At 41.8% G+C, this 27,659-nt stretch overlaps 1 protein-coding gene across 1 annotated transcript in view; it reads left to right on the top strand.

Annotated features, from left to right (window-relative positions):
• The window catches only part of wdr4 (WD repeat domain 4), a 75,095-nt gene that overhangs the window by 24,801 nt on the left and 22,635 nt on the right, over positions 1-27,659 (top strand). Inside the window, exon 7 of the mRNA XM_041258760.1 lies at positions 18,312-18,410. Coding sequence (XP_041114694.1) covers positions 18,312-18,410 — 99 coding nt within the window. The remainder of the gene's footprint in view (positions 1-18,311; positions 18,411-27,659) is intronic.

Raw genomic sequence — 27,659 nt, 5'->3', positions numbered from 1 at the left:
TGGTTTTCTAAAACTACAAGGGTAATTAAAATGAAAATTAACAGACAGGTAGTACATTTGTGTGACGTGTCTTTTGCAATTTTTGTTAAGATTTTAACCCGTTTTCCAAAATCTGGTTTTAAAAAGATGCGCAACAGGCTTTTATGATAAAGGATCAGTGTAGTTCATCACTTTCTCAATGCTAAAACTGGTATTTCTCAATTCTCGTGAACTTTGGGCAGGAGTGGAGTCCATTAACGCCACCATCTTGACCCGGACTAGGCGTTCGTCATGAAACGTTCCATCATGAGTCCCACTGTGGTTGGAAAGGTTTTGAAATCTAGTGCCCTGCTTGTCTTTGAGAAGGCTTCTCTATGAGACTGCACCGACCGCTGTCACAGAAAAATAAATTGACAATGCGTTGACTTTATTTTAAATTATATGTATTAAAGTTCCCTTTTCAAATGGGAAATATTAACCATTACAATTGGGTGATGTCTCCTTGAGCACCTGAACCTGACAACTATACCAACGCTGCTCGTCAGAGACGGTGACGCTGCCCAGGGCCCTCCCCCGAGCCCATAAGAAGCCTGGTCACAGAACAAAAGACGCTTTTTTTTTTTTTTTTTAAAGAAATTCCTGAGCCTGTACTGTCGACTTCAGATAAGTGGAATATACTTTCTCTATCTTTTTCGATAATATTTTAATATGTTTGAGGCTTTTATACATTGCTGAAAAGAAGTGTGTGTGTGTATATATGTATGTATATATATAGATAGAAAATAAAATCTCAATTTTAAAAAGTGTTTTTTTTTATATATAATAAAAACATTTTTTAAATGTTTGTTTTGTGTCCCAGCAGGCTGCTGCCCCACGGAAGCTGGCAGCTCAATTAGTTGCCTCTTCCCATGGACCTAACACTTTAGTCAGCTGTAATGTATCTTGTGTTCTTTGCTCTTTGAGCTTATATATTAAGCAGTACTGTGTGGCAAAGTGGTTAACAGTGTGCAGGTGCAGGAATGCAGTAGTGATCAATAAATAGACAACGATAATCCAGGTGCAGTGGTGTTTAATTTGTATTCCAATGGTTTGGTGACATAGACAGTAAATAATAACTATTAGAACAGGCAATACAGCGGCATGTATTGCTCTGTTTTAATCAACGATTTCCATTACATGATAGTAGATGTTAAAACTTCATGCTGATTTGAACTCGCCAAGATAAGCACCAACTAAGACATACCTTCTTTTACTGTAAACTAATGTAATCCATCTGCATTTCCATCTGATGTATATATCCTTCTGCCTGATGTTGATGGCTTTAGTGTAATGCTGGCTCCAGGGATCAGCTTATTTTGCCTCCCCAGCACATCAGCGTACACCACGGCTGCAATGCTGGCTCCGTGGATCAACCACAGTGTGGTCTCCCCAGCGCATCAGTGGGACTACCATCAGGATTGAGCTAAGTAGGGTACATCTCTGGGGTCTTCAAGTGGGCACCTTCCATCCTCTGTTTCGTTGACTAGCCCACGACACCTCAAGGGCTCAACTGTGATTCTGGCATCCCAGCATCACCCCCCTTCATCCCCCACTCAGCCCAGCTTACTTACACGTACATCAGCATTGCTTTCTTTTTATTGTGCTTGAGATCCCATTGAATCTTTCCATCTCAACCACAGCCAGCTGATATTCCTTGCTGCTGCAGATAAATTCTTCACTGTGCAATGCAACTGTTGGCCACTGAACCCGACATCTTGTAGAGTGTGCCACAAGTCCTCGACATCCCATCTCCACTGGGTAAACCCGGACACTCCATCCTCGCTCTTCCGCTTCAGCAGCTAGTCGAGCATACCGAAGTTTCTTCCTCTCATAATCCTAATCCACAGCATCCTCCCATGATACTGCTAACTCTACCAGATGAACAAGGCGAAATGATCCAGACCACAAGACAATGTCAATCTCAGGTGGAAAAATAAGCTGTTGACCAACATCTGCCAGCATTTTCCAGTCTCTTGCAGCTTCCAAATGTCCTGGGCGAGGCTTGGTTTTAACACCTTTTTTTGGTGGTTGCCCTCCTGGACGGATGAATATTGTCAATTTTGTGTGTAATTCTTTGATGGAACTGGTGGCAACTTATTGGTCTGGTTACACTTGTCTTCCAATGCTAAGGCCAAACATCGCAGCACTTGGTCATAGCGCCAAATAAACCATCCTTGGCCAAGACTTGCATCCTGTCAGTGTGCCTTAATGTTGCAGGTGGTGAACACAAAGGACATGAGGGGTCCTCACCCACCCAGAGGTTTAGGTTTTGTGGTGATGGGAGAACATCATATGTTGATCTCATGAGGAAACTGATCCTGCTCTGTTCCATTGTTCGACTGGCAAGATCTATGTTGTGGTGTTCCACAGTGTACCATCTCATCCATTCTCCCTGCTTGGCCTGGGAACCAGCCTTTACACACCTCATCCTCTCTTACTTTTGCACCTTGTTGACTACCAACTTCCTCTGTTGCGCTGGGGTTGCCTTGTGCCATGGGAATAAATTGGCTGGCCATCCAGTCCAGGGCACTCTGTTCCCTTTACACAGCGCCCTCACAGGTCGAGGGGGAGATTTATCAGCAAGAATCATTCTGTCATTGTCACATACTTTATTATATTTTATATTCTTTTTCTTGTTTCTATATTATTATTACTGCTACTGTGTTTGACCGAATTATATTATTTTTGTTTTGTATTTTGTGCTGTTATTCTTTTGTTACAGCTCCACGGGCTTTAGTACACTTACTGCTACTGTGCAGAACCAAGCTACTACTGCAGTTTGCAGTAGTGGTTTGATGCCACAGTACTGTGAAGGCTTGACTACCTTCAACCTCATTCTGTCCTGGTTGTTTGGTCTAGTCAGTGGCTTGAGTGTTGCTAGTGATTCGATCTCCTGAGTTCAGGTGTGGATTATCACTTGCTTCTGCCTCAGGCTTGCACTGATCATTTTAGTAGCTTCTCGGATATTACTACTAGTGGTTTGATCTACGGAGGTTTGGGCCTGTGCTTGCACTGCGACGTTCCACCTTGGTACCAAACTTCGGCGCGCAGTTTACAATTCTCGGCACAGATAGCTGCGTCAAGACAGAGTGCGGTATATCTGCACAGTGTGATAAATCTGTGCCGAGCACTCCACAGCCATGTAGTTCCATCAATGCACTGTTTTTGCAAGGCTAAGCTGCCTAGCGCAGATGGTCATGACAATTGTGTTACTTTTCTTGGCCCAGAGCACTCCCAAGCAGTTCTGCGAAGTTCACAAAACGCACTCTACAGAGGTGAGCTTGATGTTCATGGGACTGCTCCCTTACCCAGCACAGAGCTCCTTATCGCCCCAGAGGGAGCTTTCTTCGCCTCCACGACAGGCAGTAGGCTAATAGAAGTGAGAGACCCAGATCTCCTTTCACCTCCTCTTCACCACCTAGGAGTGCTAAGAGGAGAAAATGTCGCTCTCTCAGCCCTGATCAGATGAGCAAGATCTGGGACGCAGAATCGCAACAGGAGATCCTGACAGAGCTGATGCAAGGGTGGTTGGCTTTGTCATCTCAGACAGTCAGTCCCTCTGTTCCAAGTCCCCCCTGTCCTAACACCAGAAGTTCTGGACGATTTGCATGCCTCCGGAGGGGTAGGAGATCTAGCCTCATATCTGGAGAAAAGGGAATCTGATATAGCTCCACTGCAGCAACCATCGCTGTCAGACGAGCTCTTACCCCTGATGCAGAGAGCAATGGCACCCCTGCAGGTCCTATGGCTGCCAGCTCTGACTGAGAGACACTCTATCTGTGATGAGCAGCCTTTCACTCCTAATGTGGCTCCCTCGACTCATCCACATTTCCTGTTTTGAGCTGCAGTCCGGGGACGTCCCACGTGTAGCGGATGTGCTGGAGCTTTCCACCAGTAGAGGCCTCGATTGCAGTGTTGGTAGAGACTGTTGCTGTATAAGGATGCTGTCTGTTCAGACGAGCAATGCCGGGTCACTGAGGTGAATCTAAAGAAGGTGTATGCTGCTAGTGCCTTTTCAGTACGAGTGGGTAACTACAGCAGCGTCCTTGTGGCATACCAGGCGCACCTAGTCAGGTCCTTTACCAACCTAGTTCTCTCCATCCAACAACTGGATGATCTCCGCCTCCTCTCCAGAACTTTTCTGCAGCTTCCCAAGCTCAGCTGGCAGGCGGTAGGCAGAAACCTGGTGGCACTGGTAGCTGCACGCAGGCAGATGTGGCTCTCTTAGGCCTGCGTGTCTGATGGATATAAGACAGTGCTGTCAGATGCTTCTGTCACCACCAGGCACACATTTGGTCCTGTGGTGGATAACTACAACACTCAAGATGCCATCGCACAAGATAGTCCACCAAGGAGTTGGTGTGTCTTCTCCCAAGCTTCTCCAGTGCGCAAGCAGGGACTACTGCATTGGCAATTTGGGCAGCAATGGTGCCCCAGATTCCAGGCTCCACAGGGTCAGGCCCGTCCTTTCCCCTTCGCCGCTGTGGAGCACCAGGCCCCTCGAGCATTTGTTGGAGGCTGGAGTAAACCCAAGCACATCGTGCCACAGCAATAGGTGCATGCTGTGCTACAGTCTAAGCCCTAGAGGTTTGCTGCCTCACAGACCCACAAGCCACTGCTGTGGTGGCTCAAGAGGTAGCGTCTCTATTCGGGAAGCGAAAGGCGAGAATCGGAGGCATTTCAAGATGCTGATTATGCAATGATTCAGAACTGAGCAGATACATGGCAAATGACATTTAATAGAGAAAAGTGTAAGGTACTGCACGCAGGAAATAAAAATGTACATTATAAATATCATATGGGAGATATTGAAATTGGAGAAGGAATCTATGAAAAAGACCTAGGAGTTTTTGTTGACTCAGAAATGTCTTCATCTAGGCAATGTGGGGAAGCTATAAAAAAGGCTAACAAGATACTCGGATACATTGTGAAAAGTGTTGAATTTAAATCAAGGGAAGTAATGTTAAAACTGTACAATGCACTTGTAAGACCTCATCTTGAATATTGTGTGCAGTTCTGGTCACCTCGCTATAAAAAAGATATTGCTGCTCTAGAAAGAGTGCAAAGAAGAGCGACCAGAATTATTCCGGGCTTAAAAGGCATGTCATATGCAGACAGGCTAAAAGAATTGAATCTGTTCAGTCTTGAACAAAGAAGACTACGTGGCGACCTAATTCAAGCATTCAAAATTCTAAAAGGTATTGACAGTGTCGACGCAAGGGACTTTTTCAGCCTGAAAAAAGAAACAAGGACCAGGGGTCACAAATGGAGTTTAGAAAAAGGGGCATTCAGAACAGAAAATAGGAGACACTTTTTTACACAGAGAATTGTGAGGGTCTGGAATCAACTCCCCAGTAATGTTGTTGAAGCTGACACCCTGGGATCCTTCAAGAAGCTGCTTGATGAGATTCTGGGATCAATAAGCTACTAACAACCAAACGAGCAAGATGGGCCGAATGGCCTCCTCTCGTTTGTAAACTTTCTTATGTTCTTATGTTCTTATGTTCTAATGGCTATTTGCAGTCCGCCAGGCGATTGGTTCACTACAGTGGACCTGAAGGACGCCTACTTCCACATCCCTAGAAGACTGGCACACCAGAAGTACCTATTGTTTGCCTTTCGGGACCGCGTACAAATTTTGTGTCCTGCCGTTCAAAATATCTCTAGCTCCTCGTGTCTTCACCAATTGAATGGAAGCCATATTGGCCCAGTTGAGAGGGCATCAGAGTTCTCAACTACCTGGGCGACTGGCTCATCTGCGCCACAGCTCCTGACCAAGCATCAAAACCGGTCACCTGGGCCTCTTGGTTCTGGCAATGAACAAGTTGAAGAGCCAACGATGTCCTTTTCAGACAGCCTCCTACCTGAATGAATGCCTGCCTAGAGTTTTTCCTACTCTGCAGTAAATTAACAGTGGTGTTATTTTTGAGGCTCCTAGGTCTGATGGTAACAACCTCTCGGATCCTCCCCCTGGGCTTGTTATACATCCACCCCTTTCAAGTCTGGTTTAACCACAAGGTCCCTGTACCCTCTGAACTATCATCGTGTCCCGTCACTGTCTGCAGGCTCTCTTTTTCTATACAAAGGCTTGCTTAATTTTTTTCTGAAGGGAGGATGAAGTTTTTCCTTCTTACCAACCCTGCCTTTCTGCCGAAAACCATTCAGTGTTCCATGTCAATCAATTGGTGGAACTGGAAGGTTTCCATCCCCCTCCTTTTCCTTCCAATAAAGAGCGAAAGCTCCATATGCTTATCCAGTTCTATATCCAGTTCGAGCTTTAGCATATTATGTCTGCTGAGTCACAAAGACAGGCAGTTTCAAAACAGCAGCCATCTAAGTGGTTGACTGATAGTCAGGACCGCTTACGCCAACTTGCCTCCTCCAGAGAAGATCACTGGCTATTCCACCAGGAGCGAGACGACTTCATGGGCCTTGTTCCAGACTGCAAAACATCAGTCAGAGACATTTGCAACGTGGCAGTATGGGCCTCCCCCCTGCACCTTCACCAGGTTGTATCGGCTAAACGTGGTGGACCTGCAAAACCCTGTTTTCAGCACAAGAGTGTTGACGCCATCACTGAAGGTGTTGCTTTCTTTTGTTTTTTGCTTGTGTTCCCACTGTAGGTCCTGTAGGTTGGTGGTATTGGCCGCAGAAGCTCATTAAAACTCCACAACACATTTTACCTTTCCATTTTTTACTTTTGTTAAAAAAAAAAAAAAAAAAAAACTTCCAAACATCTGACGGCATTATTTAAAATTGAATTAAATCAACAATTTTAACTAGCAAAATTTGATCCTGAAATGCGACCTACCTCTAGTCTCTTCTCTAGGTTTTGTTTTACGGGGTCTGCTCAAGGAAATGTTTTGAGAATTTCACAATGCCCATAATCACAAACAAATTATTTCTTACTTGGCAATAAACCATTTTTCTCAGCTCAACAACGATGATTCATATATTTACAGTATATATTTGCTTGCCCTGAACGGCAAAGTTGACGTCACACACTGGAAAACTCCGAAATCTTCCAAAATCTAAAATTGCTGTTGACGGTTACCGCGAAGCTTGGAAAAAACCCACTATCTGTTTGTTTAGTTAATTTTTGCACAGACCTTATTACAATGCAGTCAGTTTATAAGAATCACATCCGTTCAGTCCGTTTTGTTTCTTATAAGTGGATGATTCTTAAAAGCAGACTGATTTGATTCTGCACCACAGTAATCATAAATTTGTATGAGAATAAGAGCTTGTTCCCTGGCTACAGTGTAATGGGTTGACCACTAGATGCCACGAGTTCCCACATGTATGCACGCCCATGAAAAATCCACAGCTGCTTTCCTTAACAAATTATGGATAATAGTCAATTGGTTAACTACTTGTTCAAGTTAATGACATCTCGATAGAAATGGCTTAGCTGATAGCTTTGTGATAGGGGTATAGAGGTGTAAGGAAGCAGAAGTAACAAAAATAATCCAAAACTTGAGTAAAAGATCTAGTGGTTGTTCACACAAAGTGCTGTTACTGCTCCAGCTGAGAGCTAGGTTTATTTTGTTTGTTTAGTTAATGGTTGTTTTGCCACTGCAGTGTAAAAAATAAAATCAAAACCAGTTTAAAACCGTAAATCAAGACCCCAGCCTGATAACTTACACTGTCTTGACCACTCTGTTGCTTTACCATTAGCAAAAGTGTGTCATCAACTTTAAATACAGTATGCAGATGTCAATGATGCTCAGTTACACACGACAATACATCAAAACAAGTCCTTTTGTGTAAGCAGCTTGTTACATGATCACAGACTGTTATGACTGTTTACTCAAGGCTCCAGAATCCCATTTTACTACAGTATACTGGAGAAGCGATCGTCTCGTGAGGGTGCCTCCCCTCCTCACCACGCTACAATACCACTCACTGTACATGCGTATCGCACAATAACACTGCTGTACTCGGTATGTATTCAATTAACATGTATTCACTTTATTGAAACACATTTTCACTAACAGAGATCACAAAAAACATACCTGCACAATGCAGTGGCGCAGTCACGTTTTGATTCAAACAATGCAGTGTTTCCTGCATCATTGCACTATTCACGCTGCATACACGCCTAATCGTGCGAGATGTGATCAGATTCAAAAACAGCTTTTATTGGCTGTACACGTCATTGCACTTGATACACTACCATATTCATGTAGTCAGTTTGCCCCTAAATTATTCTTATAAGGGAATTGCTTGATTCTTGCAAACTGATTATTTTACTTTGGTGTGGGAATGGTTTTGTCCCAGTGGTTTTGATCACTATATGCGGTTGATTCTTATAAATTGACTGCGCTTTAGTAACATCTGTTCTAATGTCAGTACAATTTCTAAATCGTTTGCCTATCGCCTTTAATGATATGGTGTCTGTACGCTTTAAAGGTACACATCGACATGTAATGAAATAGGAAACATAGTATTACAGAATCATACTTGTGTGCTTTCAGCTGTTTAGAAAATGCAGTAGTAAACTGAACAAAAAAAAAACAAAACTAGTTTTTCAGCCTGGAAATCTGGTAACTCTAAATGTAACCTATAGACCAAATGATACAGTAATTTAAACATAGTAGGATTTATGTGTTGTATGCATTGTAAAACACTTTGATAAAAGCGCTATATAAAAACTAATAAATACATTAATAAATCTGTGTGATGTGCACTTTAAAGTATATTTCTAATAAGATGTGTTCTGTACTCTATGAACAGCATTTAAACCACTTTTTTTGGGTAGTGAGTTGCTTTTTTAAAAATACTGTTTGTGCTGTAAATATATTGATTATGAATTGTCTATGCCTGTGTTATTTATAGCAGTTGTAACCTTGTCGCTTCAAATCCATTCCACTGCAGGACTTAAGTTTCAACCAGCCATGTCCTAAAAGGTCAATTAAATAAGGACATGTCTGGCTGAAACAAAGTCGTGCAATGTAGAACATGCTCTACAAAATTATTAGGTTTTTTTTTGTTATTTCTTCAAAATATTTACATTAATTATTAGATATGAATCATCAGTTTTTATTTTAATGTTTTGGGTTTTTTTGACAAATTATTCCTGAATAATAACATTGTTCTACTTTCAGTTTACAAAAATGATAGTAGAGGGTAATGTGAAGTACTGGCGATTTCAAAATGGCGTGTTTTGGTTACCTGGTTTGGCAGCCATATTGATAACTGAAAAACAACTTTTATGACCCATAACAAGAAAAGTGTTATTCAAAGATCTTGTCTGAAACCGCAGTGTTGATCGGCACCAAAATTGTCACGCTTGCTCATGACAAGGTCCTTTCTAAGTTTTGTAAAATCCCTGCTTTTTCATTAAACATGGGTGCAGCGAGTAAAATAACAATTTCACATGTGCTATATTTACATATATTAAAGTATAAATATATGCTGCAATACACTAGAGACATGAAATTGAGTATGATAGTAGAGGGTAATGTGAAGTACTGTTGATTTCAAAATGGCGTGTTTTGGTCACATGGTTTGGTGGCCATATTGGAATTAACATTTACATTTTATCTCGTAGGGCGTGCTGTAGGGTCATGGTTATAATGGAATACATATAGGAAGTCTTATATGCTCTATGAAAAAAATGTCATCACCTGTGACCTTTGACCTCTCAAAGGTCAAACTAAAAACTGTCTCCTTGTGCCTCAGGGATCACAGATGGTCAAGGTTCATATGGAACACATATAGGAAGTCATATGTGCTCTATAAAAGTCATTACCCATGACCTTTGGCCTCAGCTAAGGGTCAAAAATGAACATTTCTGGTAAAGACCTTAAGTAGCGCTGATACTGCAATCATTTACATTGAACACGTATAAGAACATAAGAACATAAGAAAGTTTACAAACGAGAGGAGGCCATTCGGCCCATCTTGCTCGTTTGGTTGTTAGTAGCTTATTGATCCCAAAATCTCATCAAGCAGCTTCTTGAAGGATCCCAGGGTGTCAGCTTCAACAACATTACTGGGGCGTTGATTCCAGACCCTCACAATTCTCTGTGTAAAAAAGTGTCTCCTATTTTCTGTTCTGAATGCCCCTTTTTCTAAACTCCATTTGTGACCCCTGGTCCTTGTTTCTTTTTTCAGGCTGAAAAAGTCCCTTGGGTCGACACTGTCAATACCTTTTAGAATTTTGAATGCTTGAATTAGGTCGCCACGTAGTCTTCTTTGTTCAAGACTGAACAGATTCAATTCTTTTAGCCTGTCTGCATATGACATGCCTTTTAAGCCCGGAATAATTCTGGTCGCTCTTCTTTGCACTCTTTCTAGAGCAGCAATATCTTTTTTATAGCGAGGTGACCAGAACTGCACACAATATTCAAGATGAGGTCTTACAAGTGCATTGTACAGTTTTAACATTACTTCCCTTGATTTAAATTCAACACTTTTCACAATGTATCCGAGTATCTTGTTAGCCTTTTTTATAGCTTCCCCACATTGCCTAGATGAAGACATTTCTGAGTCAACAAAAACTCCTAGGTCTTTTTCATAGATTCCTTCTCCAATTTCAATATCTCCCATATGATATTTATAATGTACATTTTTATTTCCTGCGTGCAGTACCTTACACTTTTCTCTATTAAATGTCATTTGCCATGTATCTGCCCAGTTCTGAATCTTGTCTAGATCATTTTGAATGACCTTTGCTGCTGCAACAGTGTTTGCCACTCCTCCTACTTTTGTGTCGTCTGCAAATTTAACAAGTTTGCTTACTATACCAGAATCTAAATCATTAATGTAGATTAGGAATAGCAGAGGACCTAATACTGATCCCTGTGGTACACCGCTGGTTACCACACTCCATTCTGAGGTTTTTCCTCTAATCAGTACTTTCTGTTTTCTACATGTTAACCACTCCCTAATCCATGTACATGTGTTTCCTTGAATCCCAACTGCGTTCAGTTTGAGAATTAATCTTTTGTGCGGGACTTTGTCAAAAGCTTTCTGGAAATCTAAATAAACCATGTCATATGCTTTGCAATTATCCATTATCAATGTTGCATCCTCAAAAAAATCAAGCAAGTTAGTTAGGCACGATCTCCCTTTCCTAAAACCATGTTGACTGTCTCCCAGTACCCTGTTACCATATAGGTAATTTTCCATTTTGGATCTTATTATAGTTTCCATAAGTTTGCATATAATAGAAGTCAGGCTTACTGGTCTGTAGTTACCTGGTTCAGTTTTGTTTCCCTTTTTGTGGATCGGTATTACGTTTGCAATTTTCCAGTCTGTTGGTACCACCCCTGTGTCAAGAGACTGCTGCATGATCTTGGTTAGCGGTTTGTAAATTACTTCTTTCATTTCTTTGAGTACTACTGGGAGGATCTCATCCGGCCCAGGGGATTTGTTTATTTTAAGAGCTCCTAGTCCCTTTAACACTTCTGCCTCAGTTATGCTAAAGTTATTTAAAACTGGATAGGAACTGGATGACATGTGGGGCATGTTGTCAGTATCTTCCTTTGTAAAAACTTGTGAAAAGTAATCATTTAACATATTTGCTATTTTTTTTTCTTCCTCTATGATTTTGCCATTTGTATCTCTTAAACATTTAATCTCCTCTTTGAATGTTCTCTTGCTGTTGTAATATTGGAAAAACATTTTGGAATTGGTTTTAGCTCCCTTAGCAATGTTCATTTCTATTTCTCTCTTGGCCTTTCTAACTTCCTTTTTGACTTGCATTTGCAGTTCTGTGTACTCTTTCTGTGTCTTTCTTTTTTTTTTTTTTTTTTTTTTCCAGTCACGCTCCCTTGGTTAGCGAGTGCAGCCGTTTCTCCTCCAATCCGCGGTTGCTACATCGCTTTCCCTCTGGAGCGATGACTTAATGTACCACAGCTGTGCCCTCTTTCTAGATGGTCGACTTCCACCTAACCCTGAATTGTCAGGCCATCTAGTCCAGGGCACTCTGTTCCCTTTACACGGTGTCAGGAGGGAGATTTATTACCAAGAATCAGTCTGTCACACAACTGTGAAATATGATTTTAAAGTAGACATTACAAAGTTATTAAATACATTTAAAAAAAAAAAACAGCAAATGTATTTATATAATTAACATACTAAATCTATTGTCATTACAACTGTTCCACCAATTACTTTTGAACATAAAAAAACATCATCCCAGTATATGGAATTATGACAAAACATTTGCAAACTTTTAACTTTGAGAAAGCAAATAATTTTTAAAGATTAGCAAAGATTTACAAAAAATGAACCCTTTGCAGTCCATTTATTCAGCGCTTGTCAAGTGCGTCGGGTCCAATTTATTTTCACACGCGCCAATTATTTTACACACGTGGTTTAAAATATTTTATTCAGTGTAAAACAGATTTAAAAGGCATTGAATCAAAAAAGGATATTCAGTATTGTATCTGCAGCCAGGCTCATTCCCTTGGTCACTGTAATGCATCCAAGTCATTATTTTATTACTATAACATCTCAAAAAGCTCTGCAAATGTTTGTGATATTCTTTGAGCGCTGGATGCAGAAGCAGCTATCTCCTTTGTTATGTCTGTTATCGCTTTAGTGCATGGGGCGATGAGATATGCCCTTTTTTTCGGTTTCATTTGGCCATTGAAAGATTTTCTCGGCTTTTTCCGGAGAAAAAACGACTAGAGACCTGTGCTTTACGTCTTTTTGATGATGTCGGACAGGAAAGAGAATTGTAATGTCTGACCTGGTCCGACATAGGACCGCAAAGGGTTAAAAAGAACATTTAAAACAGAAAAAAATTAATAAAAACATTTAATTAAACATGCAAACTACTTTTCTTACATGAATATATACATACACTGGAAATTATATTCTTTAGCTGTATAAACACACTGCACTCGGATAAACAAATAAATAAGATATTAGATATAACAGACATTTGAATGTATCATTTTTTATTTACAAATTTTACAATGCTATTATATAAAGTGACTGAAGTATTGTATCTTCTGTTGCATATGGGAGACAGAAAATATAGATTAAATGTCTGTACATTGTATTTCAACTGGTTATATTTCTTCACTGAGTAGCAACACAAATGCCCCCCCCCCCAATATTATTATTATATTTTTTTTTTAAGGACATACATTTTAGCACACCCACTCAGTTATGTTCCTATGGCCAGTTTTTGGGGACCCTTTCTCACATGATTGTTATGTCAGTAGAGATCGAGAGCTTAGTTAGAGAAAGGAGGCAGCTGTGGAAGCATTGGAGGAGCAGATTACCAAGGATCATAAACGATAAGCTTGCAACATTGAGCAGAGCTGATCGCTTAAGGAAACGCTGCAAAAAAAACATGAGGACTCACTTTTATAAAAACCCATTCAAATTTGCAAAGTTTTTCACCAGGGAGAGAAATGGCACACTAAAACCAACTAGGTCTGAGCTGGAGAGATATCTCGAGGAAACACACTGATTGAAAAGGGGAGGCGCCTATGTCGATTCCTACAGACATCCCACCCATCAATCCACCAGATTACCAAATGGAGGACTGTACACCTAAGTAGAAAGAAGTAGAGCCAGCTGTGAAAATGGTAAGGGCGTTATCTCCTGGAATTAATGGTGTTCCGTATAGAGTGTACAAGAGTGCCCCTGGTGTTCTATGAATCCTGTGGAAATTGATGAAAGTAGCATGGGAAAAAAAAGGTTGTACCAAGAGCATGGTGCCAAGCAGGTGGGGTCTTTATACCCAAAAGAATCTATGATTATTGGTCAGTTTCGCCCTATTTCAATGTTAAATGTGGAAGGCAAGATTTTCTTATGCATTGTTGCTCAGAGATTCTCAGTTTACCTATTGAAGAACTGCTACATTTACACTTCAGTACAGAAAGCCTGCATTCCAGGATGCTTAGAGCACATCAGTGTGATCTGGCCGCAGATTCAAACAGCTAAAAAGGAGAGGAAGGAGCTCCATGTGACGGTCCTGGATTTGGCTAATGCATACGGTTCAATACCACATGAGGTTCTTGGACAGCATTAAATTTTTTGCAGTGTACCGAGGACAATAACAAACTTAGTGAAAGCCTACTTTGGAGATTTGCAATTTTGTTCAACTAATTCAGAATTTAGCACTACATGGCAATGCCTAGAAGTTGGAATAATGGCAGGATGCACCATTTCCCTACTGGCTTTTACCATGGCAATGGAAGTAATTATTAGGGCATCAAAGTGGTTAGCAGGAGGAGAACGCTTGACTTCTGGAATGCGACTACACCAATTAGAGCATACATGGATGACATGACTACAACAGTAGCCTGCACTAATAAGTTATTGGGCAAACTAATCAATAACATTGAATGGGCACTAATTCATTTCAAGCCCACTAACTCAAGTAGCATCTATATAATTAAAGGTAAAGTAGTGGATAAGAGGTTCTACATCAACGGTGGCAATACCAACAGTGTCTAGTTTTTAGTGTGCCAAGACTCGATTTGGAAATGACATTGGTAGAGTCACACGACGAATGTGTTTGGGAGGCAGCATCTGTGTTGAAAGCTGGAAGAAAGTGGGTGGCAACGGAAGCTGTGGAAGATGCAAAGGCAGTGATTTATTTAGTGATTTATTTTTCCACGATCGCGGAATCCTGGAGGGACTACCCAATCCTTTCTGCCTGTATGTTTAATGCATTTAAGCCATTGTCCAGCAGCTACTTCAATGTTCCACCTGGTGGCAGGACTAAGGAAGTGCAGCTGATTTAAATTGTCAGAAAAAAGTTTTTAAAAGCTGCAACATTTTTGTTGGCTGTGGATACCACTGTAACCACGCAAACCATGTTATTGGCGTCTCGATTTGATGTAGAGGAAAGGGTACTGCGACCATAATTGCTGTGAGTAGACATGCATTTTGATGGGCATTGCGGCAAGGCGGTGATTGCTGCAAGGCCACCATTAATTTGAAGCCCTGTAATATTATTAATATTGGAGATGGTTGTCGGTGTGGAGCTGAACTGTAATTGCAGGCAAAAAAAAAAAAAAATCATTAAAGGTGGTACCAATATTAAACAAACATTTACAAAGTGCTTGCAGGCACGAAACCAACTCCATTGTTCTCCTCCTTTTAATTTTCATTTCCAGCATCTGTGATGACGGACAGTTAAGTGTCTTATTTTATTTATTAATTCATATTTATACAACAGTAAAACACAACAACTAAAAGAAAAGATAACATGGTTGGTTTATTAGTGAGGCAGCTTTGTTACTGACTCCAGGATGGTGTTGAATCTTGAAACTCAACGGCTGTAAGGGCAGGTACCACAAAGTAATTTTGTGGTGTGTATGTCCTGCATCAATGAAAGCCATTTTAAAGCTTTGTGGTCCATGTCCAAGCTGAATTTTCACCCTAACCGATAGCATTTAAGATTCTCTCTAATGTCCATTTAATGTCGAGACATTCCTTTTTGATAACCGAGTGCCGAGTCTCGGTCACATCTGAGGCGCCTGTCTGAATCGAGAATGGTTTGCTTAAAAATCGAGGTAGTTACAGTGGTTTTGAATAGATGATATTTTTCAGTTTCTCAAAAGCCTCCTGGCAAGCAGAGGTCCAGCTGAATTTGCCATTGCCTCGGTTTTGGTTGCCTTAAAGGGAAGGTAATGTTGGGAAACAGAGGTACAAAGTGGTGAATAGGCTTTGTTTCCAGCACAAAGCCTAGGAACTGTGCTTCAGGTTTATCGAATGTGCATTTAGCACTGTTGATGGCAAGTCCAGCAGATTGTAGCTTTGTCATCACGTTCAAGCCAGTTGGTATTGTAAGTGACTACGTCATCCATAAGGCACTGAAAGGTGGCAGGTATGGAGACAGAAGGGCATTACAGCCCAAACGGAGTTCTGAAAGCGGTGAGCTCTCTGGATGCAGATGTGAAAGGTACTTGCCTGTAGCCTTTGAGTAAATCAAGTGTACTGATAACAGTGGCTTCCCCTATGCGTTTTAATAATGTAATCAATGTAAGGCATTGGATAGCTATCAAATTTAATTGAAATTGAGCTTATGAAAGTCTGTACAGAAGCAAATGGATTGATCCGTTTTGGGTACAAGGGTGATGGAAGGAAGGTTCAATCACTTTAAGGCGAAGCAAAGCATTCAGCTCTTCTTCAGTATGGCTGGCAGGCCTTATGGGACCCGACCACATGCATTGGCGAATCGGCTGCTTGTCAATCTAAATAATATTGTACTGTACAACATTGTTATATCCAGGCTTCTCGGTGATTAGATCTGAAAATGTCGATAACAGGGTGGCCAGCTCTTCCTACTGGGCAGGTGGTAGGTGGCTAATTTCAGGTATCTCTCTCTCATTGATGTCTTGCATTTTGTGAATCAGCAAGGCATGAGCAGGCGGCTGTGGTCTATCTGTCCTTCCATTCCTTTAATAGATTTATAAGGAACACTTTGATTTCTGACATGGCAATCTCATATTTGACTTGGGCAATACGACAGAGCAATTAATAAGGACCTTGCCATTTAGTGAGTAGCTTGTGAGCTGAAGCAACAGCAAAAGTACTCTTTGCCCCAGTTTATATCTGCATTCCCTGGCATGTGTGTTATACCATTGATTTTGCATTTTCTGTGCTTGTAACAAGATTTAGCCACCTGTTTAGCTCTTCTGCTATGTAGAGGGAAAGTTTCTTGTGGGTGTGGGTGGTGGATGGATGGATGGATGGTCCAGTGGTTAAAGAAACAGCCTTGTGACCCTGAGCTAGTCACTCCGTCTTTCGAGGGAGACGTTGTAAGTGACTCTGCAACTGATGCATAGTTCACACACCCTAGTCTTGTATCTTGTAAAGCGCTTTGTCATGGTGGTCCACTATGAAAGGCGCTATATAAAAAATAAAGATTATTATATCACGACAAGGAATATTTAATTTAATTTTAATTAAATTCATTAGGACAACATTACGTATAGCTTTACATAATTTACAGTAAATAAATGAATCCACTGTCAAACGTAAGATGGGCCACATGAGCAGTGTTATCGATTAGCTTGTACTGCTTCTGTAATTTTTTCGCGATCTCTGTTGCAAGTGTTACGGAATACCTTTCCCTTAAATAAAAATCTTGGCAACCATAGTCAATGTAGTAATCAATTTATATATAATAAAATATGAATGTCAAAAAATCAAAATAAGCCAGTGCAGATCACAGTAATAATCAAAACAAAACTGTTTGTGTGTGTTACATTGTAACACGGTAAAAAAAAAAAGCTGCCTATAATCCATCCTTGTAATAAACTTGTCTCATAAAACCTACCAAATATATTTTTTATAATGTTCAATGAAAGTATTTTCTAAGAAAACAAACAAAAACATGTTGTTTTTTTTTAGCAAATATGGACATACACACAGATGTTTTTTCCATAAAGCAAAACATGTTGTTTTGGAAATTTTTTGCCTGTTTTCTTTTCCCCCTTTCTGTTCATATATGACTTCCCTTGTTTTGTCTTTCCATTAATTTCATAATTCTTCACCACATCAGAATATAAACCTGGCTATAAACCAATCCTCGCTAGTGTTTTCTGCCTGCCCATATGTCTGGCCATTGCGATAGTGTCCCAACTCTAAAATTTTGTCTTGTAAATTCTTAGGTAGAAATAGCTGATTTATTAGAGCTTTTCTGTCACACTATCAAATCATGTTGCCTGTTTTCTGTTGCTGTTTAGAGTTCTGTGGTAAGTTGCGTCAAGCATTAAGGATGCTGCAAGTCTTTCTGTGTTTCTACATATGTATCTATGTTTTACTGGGCATTACTTCCAGATCAGCATCTGTAAATGGCAACTGAGAAATTCTCCTGATTTTCTTCTTTGCCTAACTATGGATTACCACAGCGTTACACTGAACTTTAACCAGCTCAACCAATACTGGCATGTCTTGACCCAATACAACTTTATATGGCACTTCTACCATTCCCACAGTCATTATATACAGCTGCTGTTCTGCAGTTAAATAAACCTCTGCAGTTGCACAGGTGTGTTCGTCACTGTGTACGCACCTAAATTGTGTAAAAGCCATTCAGTATCACTTCGCTGATATGGTCAGTGATATGAACTACGTACTCTTGCGCTACTCTAGGCACATAACACAGATTGCTAGATCTAGTTTGCCGCATTCAGCATTGAGACTCTATGTACCACAATTGTAACTCACAATGGATACATCTGTTAGTCAGGCCAAGGTGCAGTCCATGGTGTGTTTTGAAATGGCCAAGAACACATCAGTTCAATAATGTTTATGAAACAACAGTGCAGCTATGATCTGTGTATAATATGTATTCTGCACATTAACAGGATGGAACGTTGAGGCTCTGGGAATACAAGTCTGGCAGAGAGCTGCAGTGCTGGGACCTGAGAGAACTTAATGACCCCGAACAAAAGGACAATGAGAAGGTAGGAATTGTGTCTTGATGATGCTATGGGGTACCAGAGCATTTCAAAGTGCCCATGAATTTGTCTTTCATACCTTATAAAAGTTGATGTCTCCCTAAAATACATAGTTATTTGCGCAATTACACTTGCATTGCTGTCCTATTTTTTCAAAATGTTCCACTTGACCAGATTTAGCCTTGATTGAATTGATGGCACCTGATCATTGAGGTACAGGCATACCTAATTAAAAAATGCTTCTTACCTCATCTGATGAACTCAACAGAGAGGGAACACCTGGTCTCCATTTTGCTTGGGTCAGGAGAACAACAGATCTAACACAGAGACCATTGCAATGTAGTCCTTTCTGGTGCTGTATTTTGCAGCTTCTGTAATTTGTAGGTCACTGATTTACCACTCTTCTTGGTGAACAAGGTTACCGTAACAGTGGTGTACCATGCCCTGTGCACCGTACTGCACCATACTGTGTATAACGTGCCTTGGGCACTGCACTGCACCGTGTGCACCATACTGTGCTTTTGCACTGTACTGTGGGTACCGTGCGCCATTTATACTGTGTTGTGAACTATGTGTACTGTACAGTGAGTACTGGTTATACCATACCGGTTATCCGTTCAAAAAGTTCAGTACAGTACTGTACATAAGAACTTAGTTTACAAACGAGAGGAGGCCATTGCTTGTTTGGTTGTTAGTAGCTTGTTGATCCCAGAAGTCTCATCAAGCAGCTTCTTGAAGGATCCAAGGGTATCTGCTTCAAAAACATTGCTGGGGAGTTGGTTCCAGACTCCCACAATTCTCTGTATAAAAAAGTGCTTCCTATTTTCTGTTCTGAATGCCCCTTTGTCTAATCTCTATTTGTGACCCTTGGTCCTTGCTTCTTTTTTCAGGTCGAAAAAGTCCCTTGGGTCGTCATTGTCAATACCTAGTGCCTAGGCAACATGCATGTACTTAAAAGTAACAAAGGCTTGACTTTGACACATGCCCTGTTCGACATATTACAGTGGTTGCATAGCGGCATTGCTGCTTGCGATGTTCAAGCCGCCTTTGGTTACTAGTACTATACATTTTACTGTTAGAGAAATTACAGCTGAGTGGTTGTTTTGAATTAAAAACCACTGCTGGTATACTATGCCAGGGTTTTACTCTTGTGATGTCTGCAAAGTGGGTCTCCCAATGGAAGACGAGCACGGTAGATGCACTGCCTTTCTGGGTCCAGGACATGTAAAGAGGCATTTGCCAACTGCAACTCCTGCAAATTCTCTATGTATTTTTCTAAGTGCATGCTGAAGAAGTGAATGTCTCGCAGCTCTGTAGAGCGATCATTGTCCATTCCACCTGGACAAGGCTCTCCCCATCCTCCGGTGAAAGAGAGGATTGTATCCTCCCCTGAGGGCTCGTCCCAAGAGAGAGCAGGAGATCGCCTCCTCTTCCTCCTCCTCCTCCTCCCTCTTCCCCCTCCTAAGAAGAGGAGGAGAAAAAGCCACTGGTCTCATAGATCGGAGAGCTCTGAAAAGCTGGATAAGCTCTGGGAGGCGGTCTGCAAACAGGGCAATATATTAGCATAGCTACTGTGTGAGCGCACTGCTTCATCTGCACCCTGTGTGCCTTTAGAGCAGGGGTGGCCAACCGGCGGCTCTTTTGTGGTCAAACTGCGGCTCTTTGAACTTCCCATATATTAAATTACACAATGAATTAATTAATTCAAGTAAATAAAAGAAAAAATATTCACATAAAAATGTTTTTCAGACTCCAGCAGCGGGGGTCGTCGCCCCCCCGTCGCCCCCGTCCCCCCCCCCCATCACAAGCCGATCCATTTCTGACCTTAGCCAATCAGCAGTGTGGAAGCAACTTTTTTATTTTTTTTTTGTTACATAGCAACTAACTAGCAAATCAAATCCACCCTTACTTTACTGTGCATTCGGGACTAAAGTTACAGAAGTTTGGAAACTGTTAACTTTGAACAGGACCGGCTTCTGTTTTGTTAATAAATGCAAAAAAAATAGCGAAAAAGAAAATATGAAGATGAATATCGAACCTTCTTACCTGAGTGGGAGAGTAATTTGCCTATTTGCCAGTGTCCTGTTGCATAAACCATATTATTCAGTATTTCACTTAGCTAAGGGAAAAACTTATGGGTGTTGCACAAAACATCTTAACCACTCTCCTTAACTAAGGGAAAACACTTAAGTATTAAGATTTTAACCAATAGGTGAGTAGCTTACTGTACTCTGTAAATCCTGTCTCCATGGCAATATTTGGGCAGTTAAGGAAAACTACAGTATGGCTGATAAATAAAGAAACCCAAACTGGACAGAGGAAAAACATCATACTTATGGAGGAATAGAATAAAAGAAAGCAAATAACAGGTCAAATTCGGACATAGTTTGCAACTGCCGTGAAGCAGAAGAAATTGGCAGAAATAACTGAATGTAAATGCAAGAAATTTAATGGTAAATCGTAGCATTCACAAGATAGATATATATTCTGATTTCAGAAGAGCATTACAAAAAACTGGTAAACCTACAGGGTTGCTAATCTGCTTCCAGCATATGCAGACATTTTAAAAGAGTATCAAATCAGTAGTTTGTTATTTATTGGTTATCATCCATTATATCCAAAGGATTTTCTCTCTGCAAATCCTTCTGCTAAGTGTGGCTCTGTCCTCTTATTTCCAAAAACACTGCCATACCATTTTTTCGATTTAAGGGTCCTCAATAGGACATTTTAAGTATTTTCACGTAGTTATCCACTAAAGAGTTTTGTGCTACGATTAACTAACTTAAAGGGAATACTTAAATACAGATATTACTTAAGTAGAAAATTTGGGAAATCTAAGGGGGGAGTTTCACTTAAGGTGTTATGCAACCAGGCACTTGCCTTTTGTCGCAGTTCAAATCTTAAAATCTGCAGCATTATTTCACTACAAACCGTGCCCGCATTGACAAAGAATTTCCAAAAGATTCTGAACTTCTGTCTTTAAACGTTAACGCTAGAACCGCCACGATAGTCATGCGTTATGTGCTAATTTCTATTTAAATATGGTGTTTCTGCTATGCAAATTTTAGATATGTTCATGAATACATCTTTTGAGTTGTATCTGAAAGTTTGTATTTCATTTTCATATCTGAGCTGATTGAAATGTACCCGTCAAAATGACTGCTGTCGGTAAAAAGCAAATGAATAAACAGATGCAAATAATCTGAGACCACGACTCTAGCCTACTCCTAACAAGTGGCCTGGAACATTGCCCATGCAAAAAAAAAAAAAGAAAAAAACTGTGAACCTTGTGAAAACTTGTCTTAGGGATGTTATTGCTAGCCTATGTCCAAACAGCAATAAACTGCAAAAGCAAATTTCAGACCTGCAGCTCTCACGTCACATGGTAGAACATATCCATCTCAGATCTAAAGATAGACAATGAACTACAGCCGCATTCAGAACATTGCGCGTAGTAAAAGAATGCCAAAAGGTCACACAGAGTACATATCCTGCCTGTATGTGGTATAAGAAAATAAACAATAGTTAGCTACTCGCCCAAATAAGAAACAGAAACAAAATTATGCTTTTATATTTAGTGAAAATGTATTTGTTTGGATATTAATATTACGCATCTACTGGAAGGTCAGCTTCATGTAATAGTGTGTGTGATAGTAATTGTAGTAAAAAATATCAGTGAATTGCTAAATTAAGCACTTTTTAAAGTTTGTGGCTCTTTGTCACTGTACATTTTATTTCCTTGGCTCTTGGTCTGTGAAAGGTTGGCCACCCCTGCTTTAGAGCAGCAGAGAGTAGTACACGCAGAATGGCAGCAAGATTTGCTGTCTGTAGCTGCCTCAGAGGAGATGGCAGATCAATAATTCCCCTCTGAGGAGTACAGATGTCATTATCACAGAGCTTATGCTGCTGATTAAGAAGACCACTGATGTGTTGTGGGTCCCATGGCCTGTAGATAACAAGCGGAAACAGTCTATAATGTAATATATCTTCTCATGTGTATTCTCCAGTACAACCAGACTTTCTTTTTGAGGTCCATTTATCCTGAGGTCACCCTGCTACAGCGCCTGCTGTTTCACGTTCCATGGGGACGCTGTACAGCTTATATGAGGCAGAGAAGCTTGGCTTGTCTAATTTTCCTCCAGTAGATGCCACTATTGCATCACTGGTAAAAGCCCCAAAGCTAGCACTCTTGAATAGACGCTACCTGACCAAATAAACAGTACAGGGTTTCAGAGACAATTCTTTTAAGAGGGTTTACTTAGCCGGTCTGTTCGCCTCATGGTTGGGTAATTACAGCAGTATCTTGGTGGCCTACCAGAACTGTTTGTTAAAGGCTGTCTCCCAGAGCCACAGACCCACACCACAGCAGCTCGAGGCCCTATTTTGACCTCCAGAGGTCTGAACAGATACATCCTGTCAGAAAAGTTCAAGATGGTATCCCTAGCCACCATTACCAAGACAGTCCAAACAGGGAACTGGTTGATTTCCATAGATTTAACGGATGCCTACTCCATCTCCCTATATAAAACAGCTACAGAGATATCTGTTTCTCCATCCAGGGCCATCTGTACCAGTTATTTATCATTATTTGTTTATCCAAGACATCTTGCAGAGACTGAGCACAAGGAGGTTGAGTGACTTTCTCAGGGTGAGGCCCAGTTCAATACACTAACAGGAAGAGAGTACCTCATGGAGGAGAGGGTGACCACAATTTGTCAACTGGCAAGTCTCTTCAAAATAGGAGCCAGACCAACAGCACTGCTATTTTAGCAGTTTTTAGGGCAGCAGTTTCCCTTGTAAGGGACACAAGATTATTCTTGAGGAATACTCGGATTCCAGATTCCCTTCACATCATCTCCCCGGGAAAGCAGCAACAGAAAGCAGTTGGTGGCAACTTTGACCAAGGGTGAGAGTGGGGCTTCCATACTCCAAACCCCCCTACACTTTGTCACACAGACGACACCTTATAGAGTGGGGAGCACACTTGTCGGAGGCTCAGGTTCAGGGCACCAAGACAGTGACACCTCTACATAAATCATCAGGATCTCCTCGCAATCTTTACCACTGAAACACTTAAGCTCACTTTTTAAGAAGGAGGAGATTTTTTTTACCAACAACACCATGGCAGTAAAGTACATCATCCACCAAGGGGGCATAAAGTCTTGGGAGCTTTGCCTCTTATCCATGAAGATTTGGAATTGGTGCAGAGCACAGGTCGTTACAATCCAGGTAACCTATTTACCCAGATCCTAAAACAATATTGTGGATTCACTCAGCAGAGACATGACCCCAGCCTCCCCCCCCCCCCCAATGAGTTGCAGATCTGCCCAGAGGTAGTACATTAGGTATTCAGTACACTAGGCCATTCACAAGTAAACCTATTTGCAAGAACAGAAAAAACTCAGACCACTTTTGTGCTCCAGTTTTTATCAGAAGGCCGACATTGCAACAGACGATCTGTCCATTTCATGGTCAAGAGACCTAATGTATGCATTCCCACCCCTGCCACTAATTCTATCAATACACATGAAGGCAAGACAAGGCCAGCCTAATCTTGATAGCGCCTTACTGGCTCAAAAGGTTTTGGTTTTCAGAAATCATAAAGATGTCAAGCACAGGTCTCCAGTCGTTTTTTCTTTGGAAAAAGCATTGAAAACCTTTCAATGGCCGAGTGAGACAGATAGGAGCTGGAAAAAAGGGGCGGATATAAGCAATACACCAGAGGTAACACAGACATAAACAAACAACAAGTAGCTGCTTCCGCTTCCAGCGCTCAAAAAATACCACAGACATTTGCCAAGCTTTTTGAGATGTAAAATTAATAATTATTACTTGGATCAAATTATTGAGGACTTTGGTTACAAAACAAATGATCAGGAGAAGATTTATCAGTATCCATGACTATGAAGAGGTATGTGATAAATACAGCGAACAAGAGATGCAGTACTATGTCTCCTGTTGATATGCAGTGCCTTTTAAACCCGTTTTACTTTGAAAAAAATTATTTCTAAACAGTGTGTGTAAAATAAACTGTGAAAATAAATTGGACCTGATGCACCTGACGGGCACTGAATAAATGGACCGCAAAGGGTTAGGACAGGATCGTTTGCAGACCTAACCCTCAGTTTTTACCAAAGGTGGTAACTGAGTTTCATTTAGAACAAGTGATAACGTTTCCAGATTTTCATCCAAAACCTCACAAATCTAAGGAAGAGGCCAGGCTTCATCTGATTGATGTCCGGAGAGCTTTACATTTATACATTCACAGGACCCGTAATATCAGCCCATCAGGGCAGTTATTTATCTCAACTCAGAAACCTAGGGCAAAGCAGTTTTTAAACAAACAATTTTGAACTGGATTACTTTTTTTTATTCTGTTACAATCTTGATAAATCAGCCCCCATGATCCATCAAAGCTCACTCAGTGAGGGGAGTGGCTTTTACTTGGGCTAAACTAAAATCTCTCCCTATACAGGACATCTGCAATGCTGCGACTTGAGCCTCCTTCAAGACTTGTATTAAACATCATCATTTAGATGTCTGTTGTTCTCAACCTACCTTTGCTCACTCAGTGTTATATGTGGCATTGTCTACTAATATTTAAGAGAGAGATCTGTTTGTTCTCCGAACCCAAGCAAAATGGAGACAAAAAAGACTGCAAGAAATTTACTCTGATTTTAAAAAACCACATCTTTGCTAAAGACCCAAACAGTGGAAAGGCAGCTGGGGTTGATTTGTTTAACTGTGCCACAGTACCTTCTGTCATTATCATTTGTTTGTATACTAGTCAGGTGACAATGCAAGGCTGAAATACGTAAATTGGAGCCTTTATCCGTCACATATGAATTACACCTGCTAGCTTGAAGTTCCAAAATCTTAAACTGCTAAAAGATAAGTTCCCTTTCAAAGAAATGACAACCATTACCAAATGGGAAGAGCCCTCTCTGACCGCCAATCACTGAGCATATATAAAAAAGCTGTCCTATCAGGGCCCTGCTGTGATGAGGAAGTCCCTCCCACCTCCTGCTGAAGAGGGATGTCCTCACAGTAGCATATTGCCATTTTCTCTCTCACTTCACTGAAACAGGTCACAGATTGCCTCGTGCTTTCTTTGTCCGAATTTGGCTGATTTGTTGGTTTTTAAATCGTCAAATTACTTTGTACACAGTAATATTACTCTTTCGAGCGTTGAGTGCTTCTGCCTTATTCTCGCGTCAGTTTACTGACTAGTGCTGGTTTCGACCCCTCGAGATTGGCAAGCGGCCATTACTCTCTATCACTACCTTGTGTAGTTTTTCAACCGTGTTTTGAGCTGTTGTTGTACTGTAGGGTGACCCCGCGGGCTCACAGCGTCATCCCCTACGCCGATTTACTCGGCCTCAGCTATTTGCAGCTTGGGCCTACATGCCCCTCCCAAGCCTCGGGTTTTCCTAAGCGTGGCTGCGCTTACTGCTGACGGCGATTTGACTTGGCTACAACAGCACGACATTGACCACGCTCTCCTCGGCGCTAACCCCAATGCCGAATTAACTCGGCACCGGCTTGGACAACACCTGATTGCTCAGCACCGATGGAAATATCTTATGACGCCGTGAACCTCTGCACCGACTGCAATCGCTCTCGACCGACCTTGGCACCGATTGGACTCTTCACCGACCGCGTGTTCTCAACGCCGAAGCAGATATACTGCTCTCCCTGCCGCAAGTTCTCAAGAAGAACTAAGCATAGTCAGAGTAAGCATAGTCAGAGTCTCTCTGCCCAGAGCAAGGGAGAATGAGATCTGTGGTTCAGGGCCCCATCCAAAGGTCCCCAAGAACCCCGCCTGCCACGGTGACCAGGGAAACTCCTGGATCACCATCACCCTCTCCGCCACCGGTGCAGAGGCGCAGATACCCGTCCATAGAGGCGAGATGGTCACCGCCCAGACGACACCGCTTAAGGGGGACGTTCCCCAGGAGGTAGGTGGTCACCCAAGAGGTACCGCTGTCCTTCCACACTGAGGGTCAGGTGCTGTATGTGGAGGTCCTGGGCTGGCGTTGTTACATGTGGCCGGTTGGACATACTGCCAAATTCTCTAAAACGACGTTGGAGGCGGCTTATGGTAGAGAAATGAACATTCAGTTGTCTGGAAACAGCTCTGGTGGACATTCCTGCAGTCAGCATGCCAATTGCACGCTACCTCAAAACTTGAGACATCTGTGGCATCGTGTTGTGTGACAAAACTGCACATTTTAGAGTGGCCTTTTATTGTCCCCAGCACAAGGTGCACCTGTGTAATGATCATGTTTTTTAATCGGCTTCTTGATATGCCACACCTGTCAGGTGGATGGATTATCTTGGCAAAGGAGAAATGCTCACTAACAGGGATGTAAACAAATTTGTGCACAAAATTTGAGAGAAATAAGCTTTTTGTGCATATGGAAAATTTCTGGGATCTTATTTCAGCTCATGAAACATGGGACGAACACTTTACATGTTGCGTTTTATATTTTTGTTCAGTGTATCACAGAGTAGTTCCGGGCCTTGATGCAGCATGCACCTGCTGCCACGGACCTTCCCTGGCCAGCTGAGCTGGAGGGAAAGGGGAACAGTTTCCTAGAATAGAAGGGGCCCCCACAGCATGCCCTCCCCTTGTGCCAGGACTTTTTTGAGCTGGTGCACTCATCCTGGAGCAACTCAGCATCCGCCCCCTCAGCCTCTAGAACCTGCTACACACCACAGGAGCCCAAGAAGCAGGTCTAGCACGTTCCCAAACAACGGGGACAGTCACAGTACTAGTGCAGGAGTCTACCTTCACCAAAAAGGTGCCGTTATTGCATGCTCCCATTACACCGGGGCAAACGTTTGGGGCGACCATTGATGTGAGCCTCGAGAGGTCGCTTCCAAATTTTCACGTCTTCCAGCTTACCGCCAGTGCCTTCACTGCCTGGAGGGGCAACTGGGCCTGAATGCTTCCCTCCATCCCAGAACAAACAAGCAGGCAAGGGACCACCATCGGCCAGGGGGAACCGGTTCTCCAGCTGGAGACCGAGGCCGGGGCCTAAGAAAGACCCACTCCCTCCCAAGCCCAAGGGAGACTGCCCCTGAGGGGCCACGGCTGCCACCAACCCCCCTCACAACCGGACTGACCCAAGGCAACGACCTATGGCAAGGCTGCACCCAGGACTCCTGGGTGCGATCGACAATGAGACACGGATGCGCTTTACAATTCTGCTTAGGTCCGCCACCTTTCGAGGTTGTGCTTCGAACCAGCGA

Source organism: Polyodon spathula, chromosome 9, assembly GCF_017654505.1.
Source record: "Polyodon spathula isolate WHYD16114869_AA chromosome 9, ASM1765450v1, whole genome shotgun sequence".
In the NCBI taxonomy this organism is placed as follows: domain Eukaryota; kingdom Metazoa; phylum Chordata; class Actinopteri; order Acipenseriformes; family Polyodontidae; genus Polyodon; species Polyodon spathula.
The sequence above is the reverse complement of the archived record's forward strand: the minus strand, read 5'-3'. Positions and strand labels throughout refer to the sequence as shown.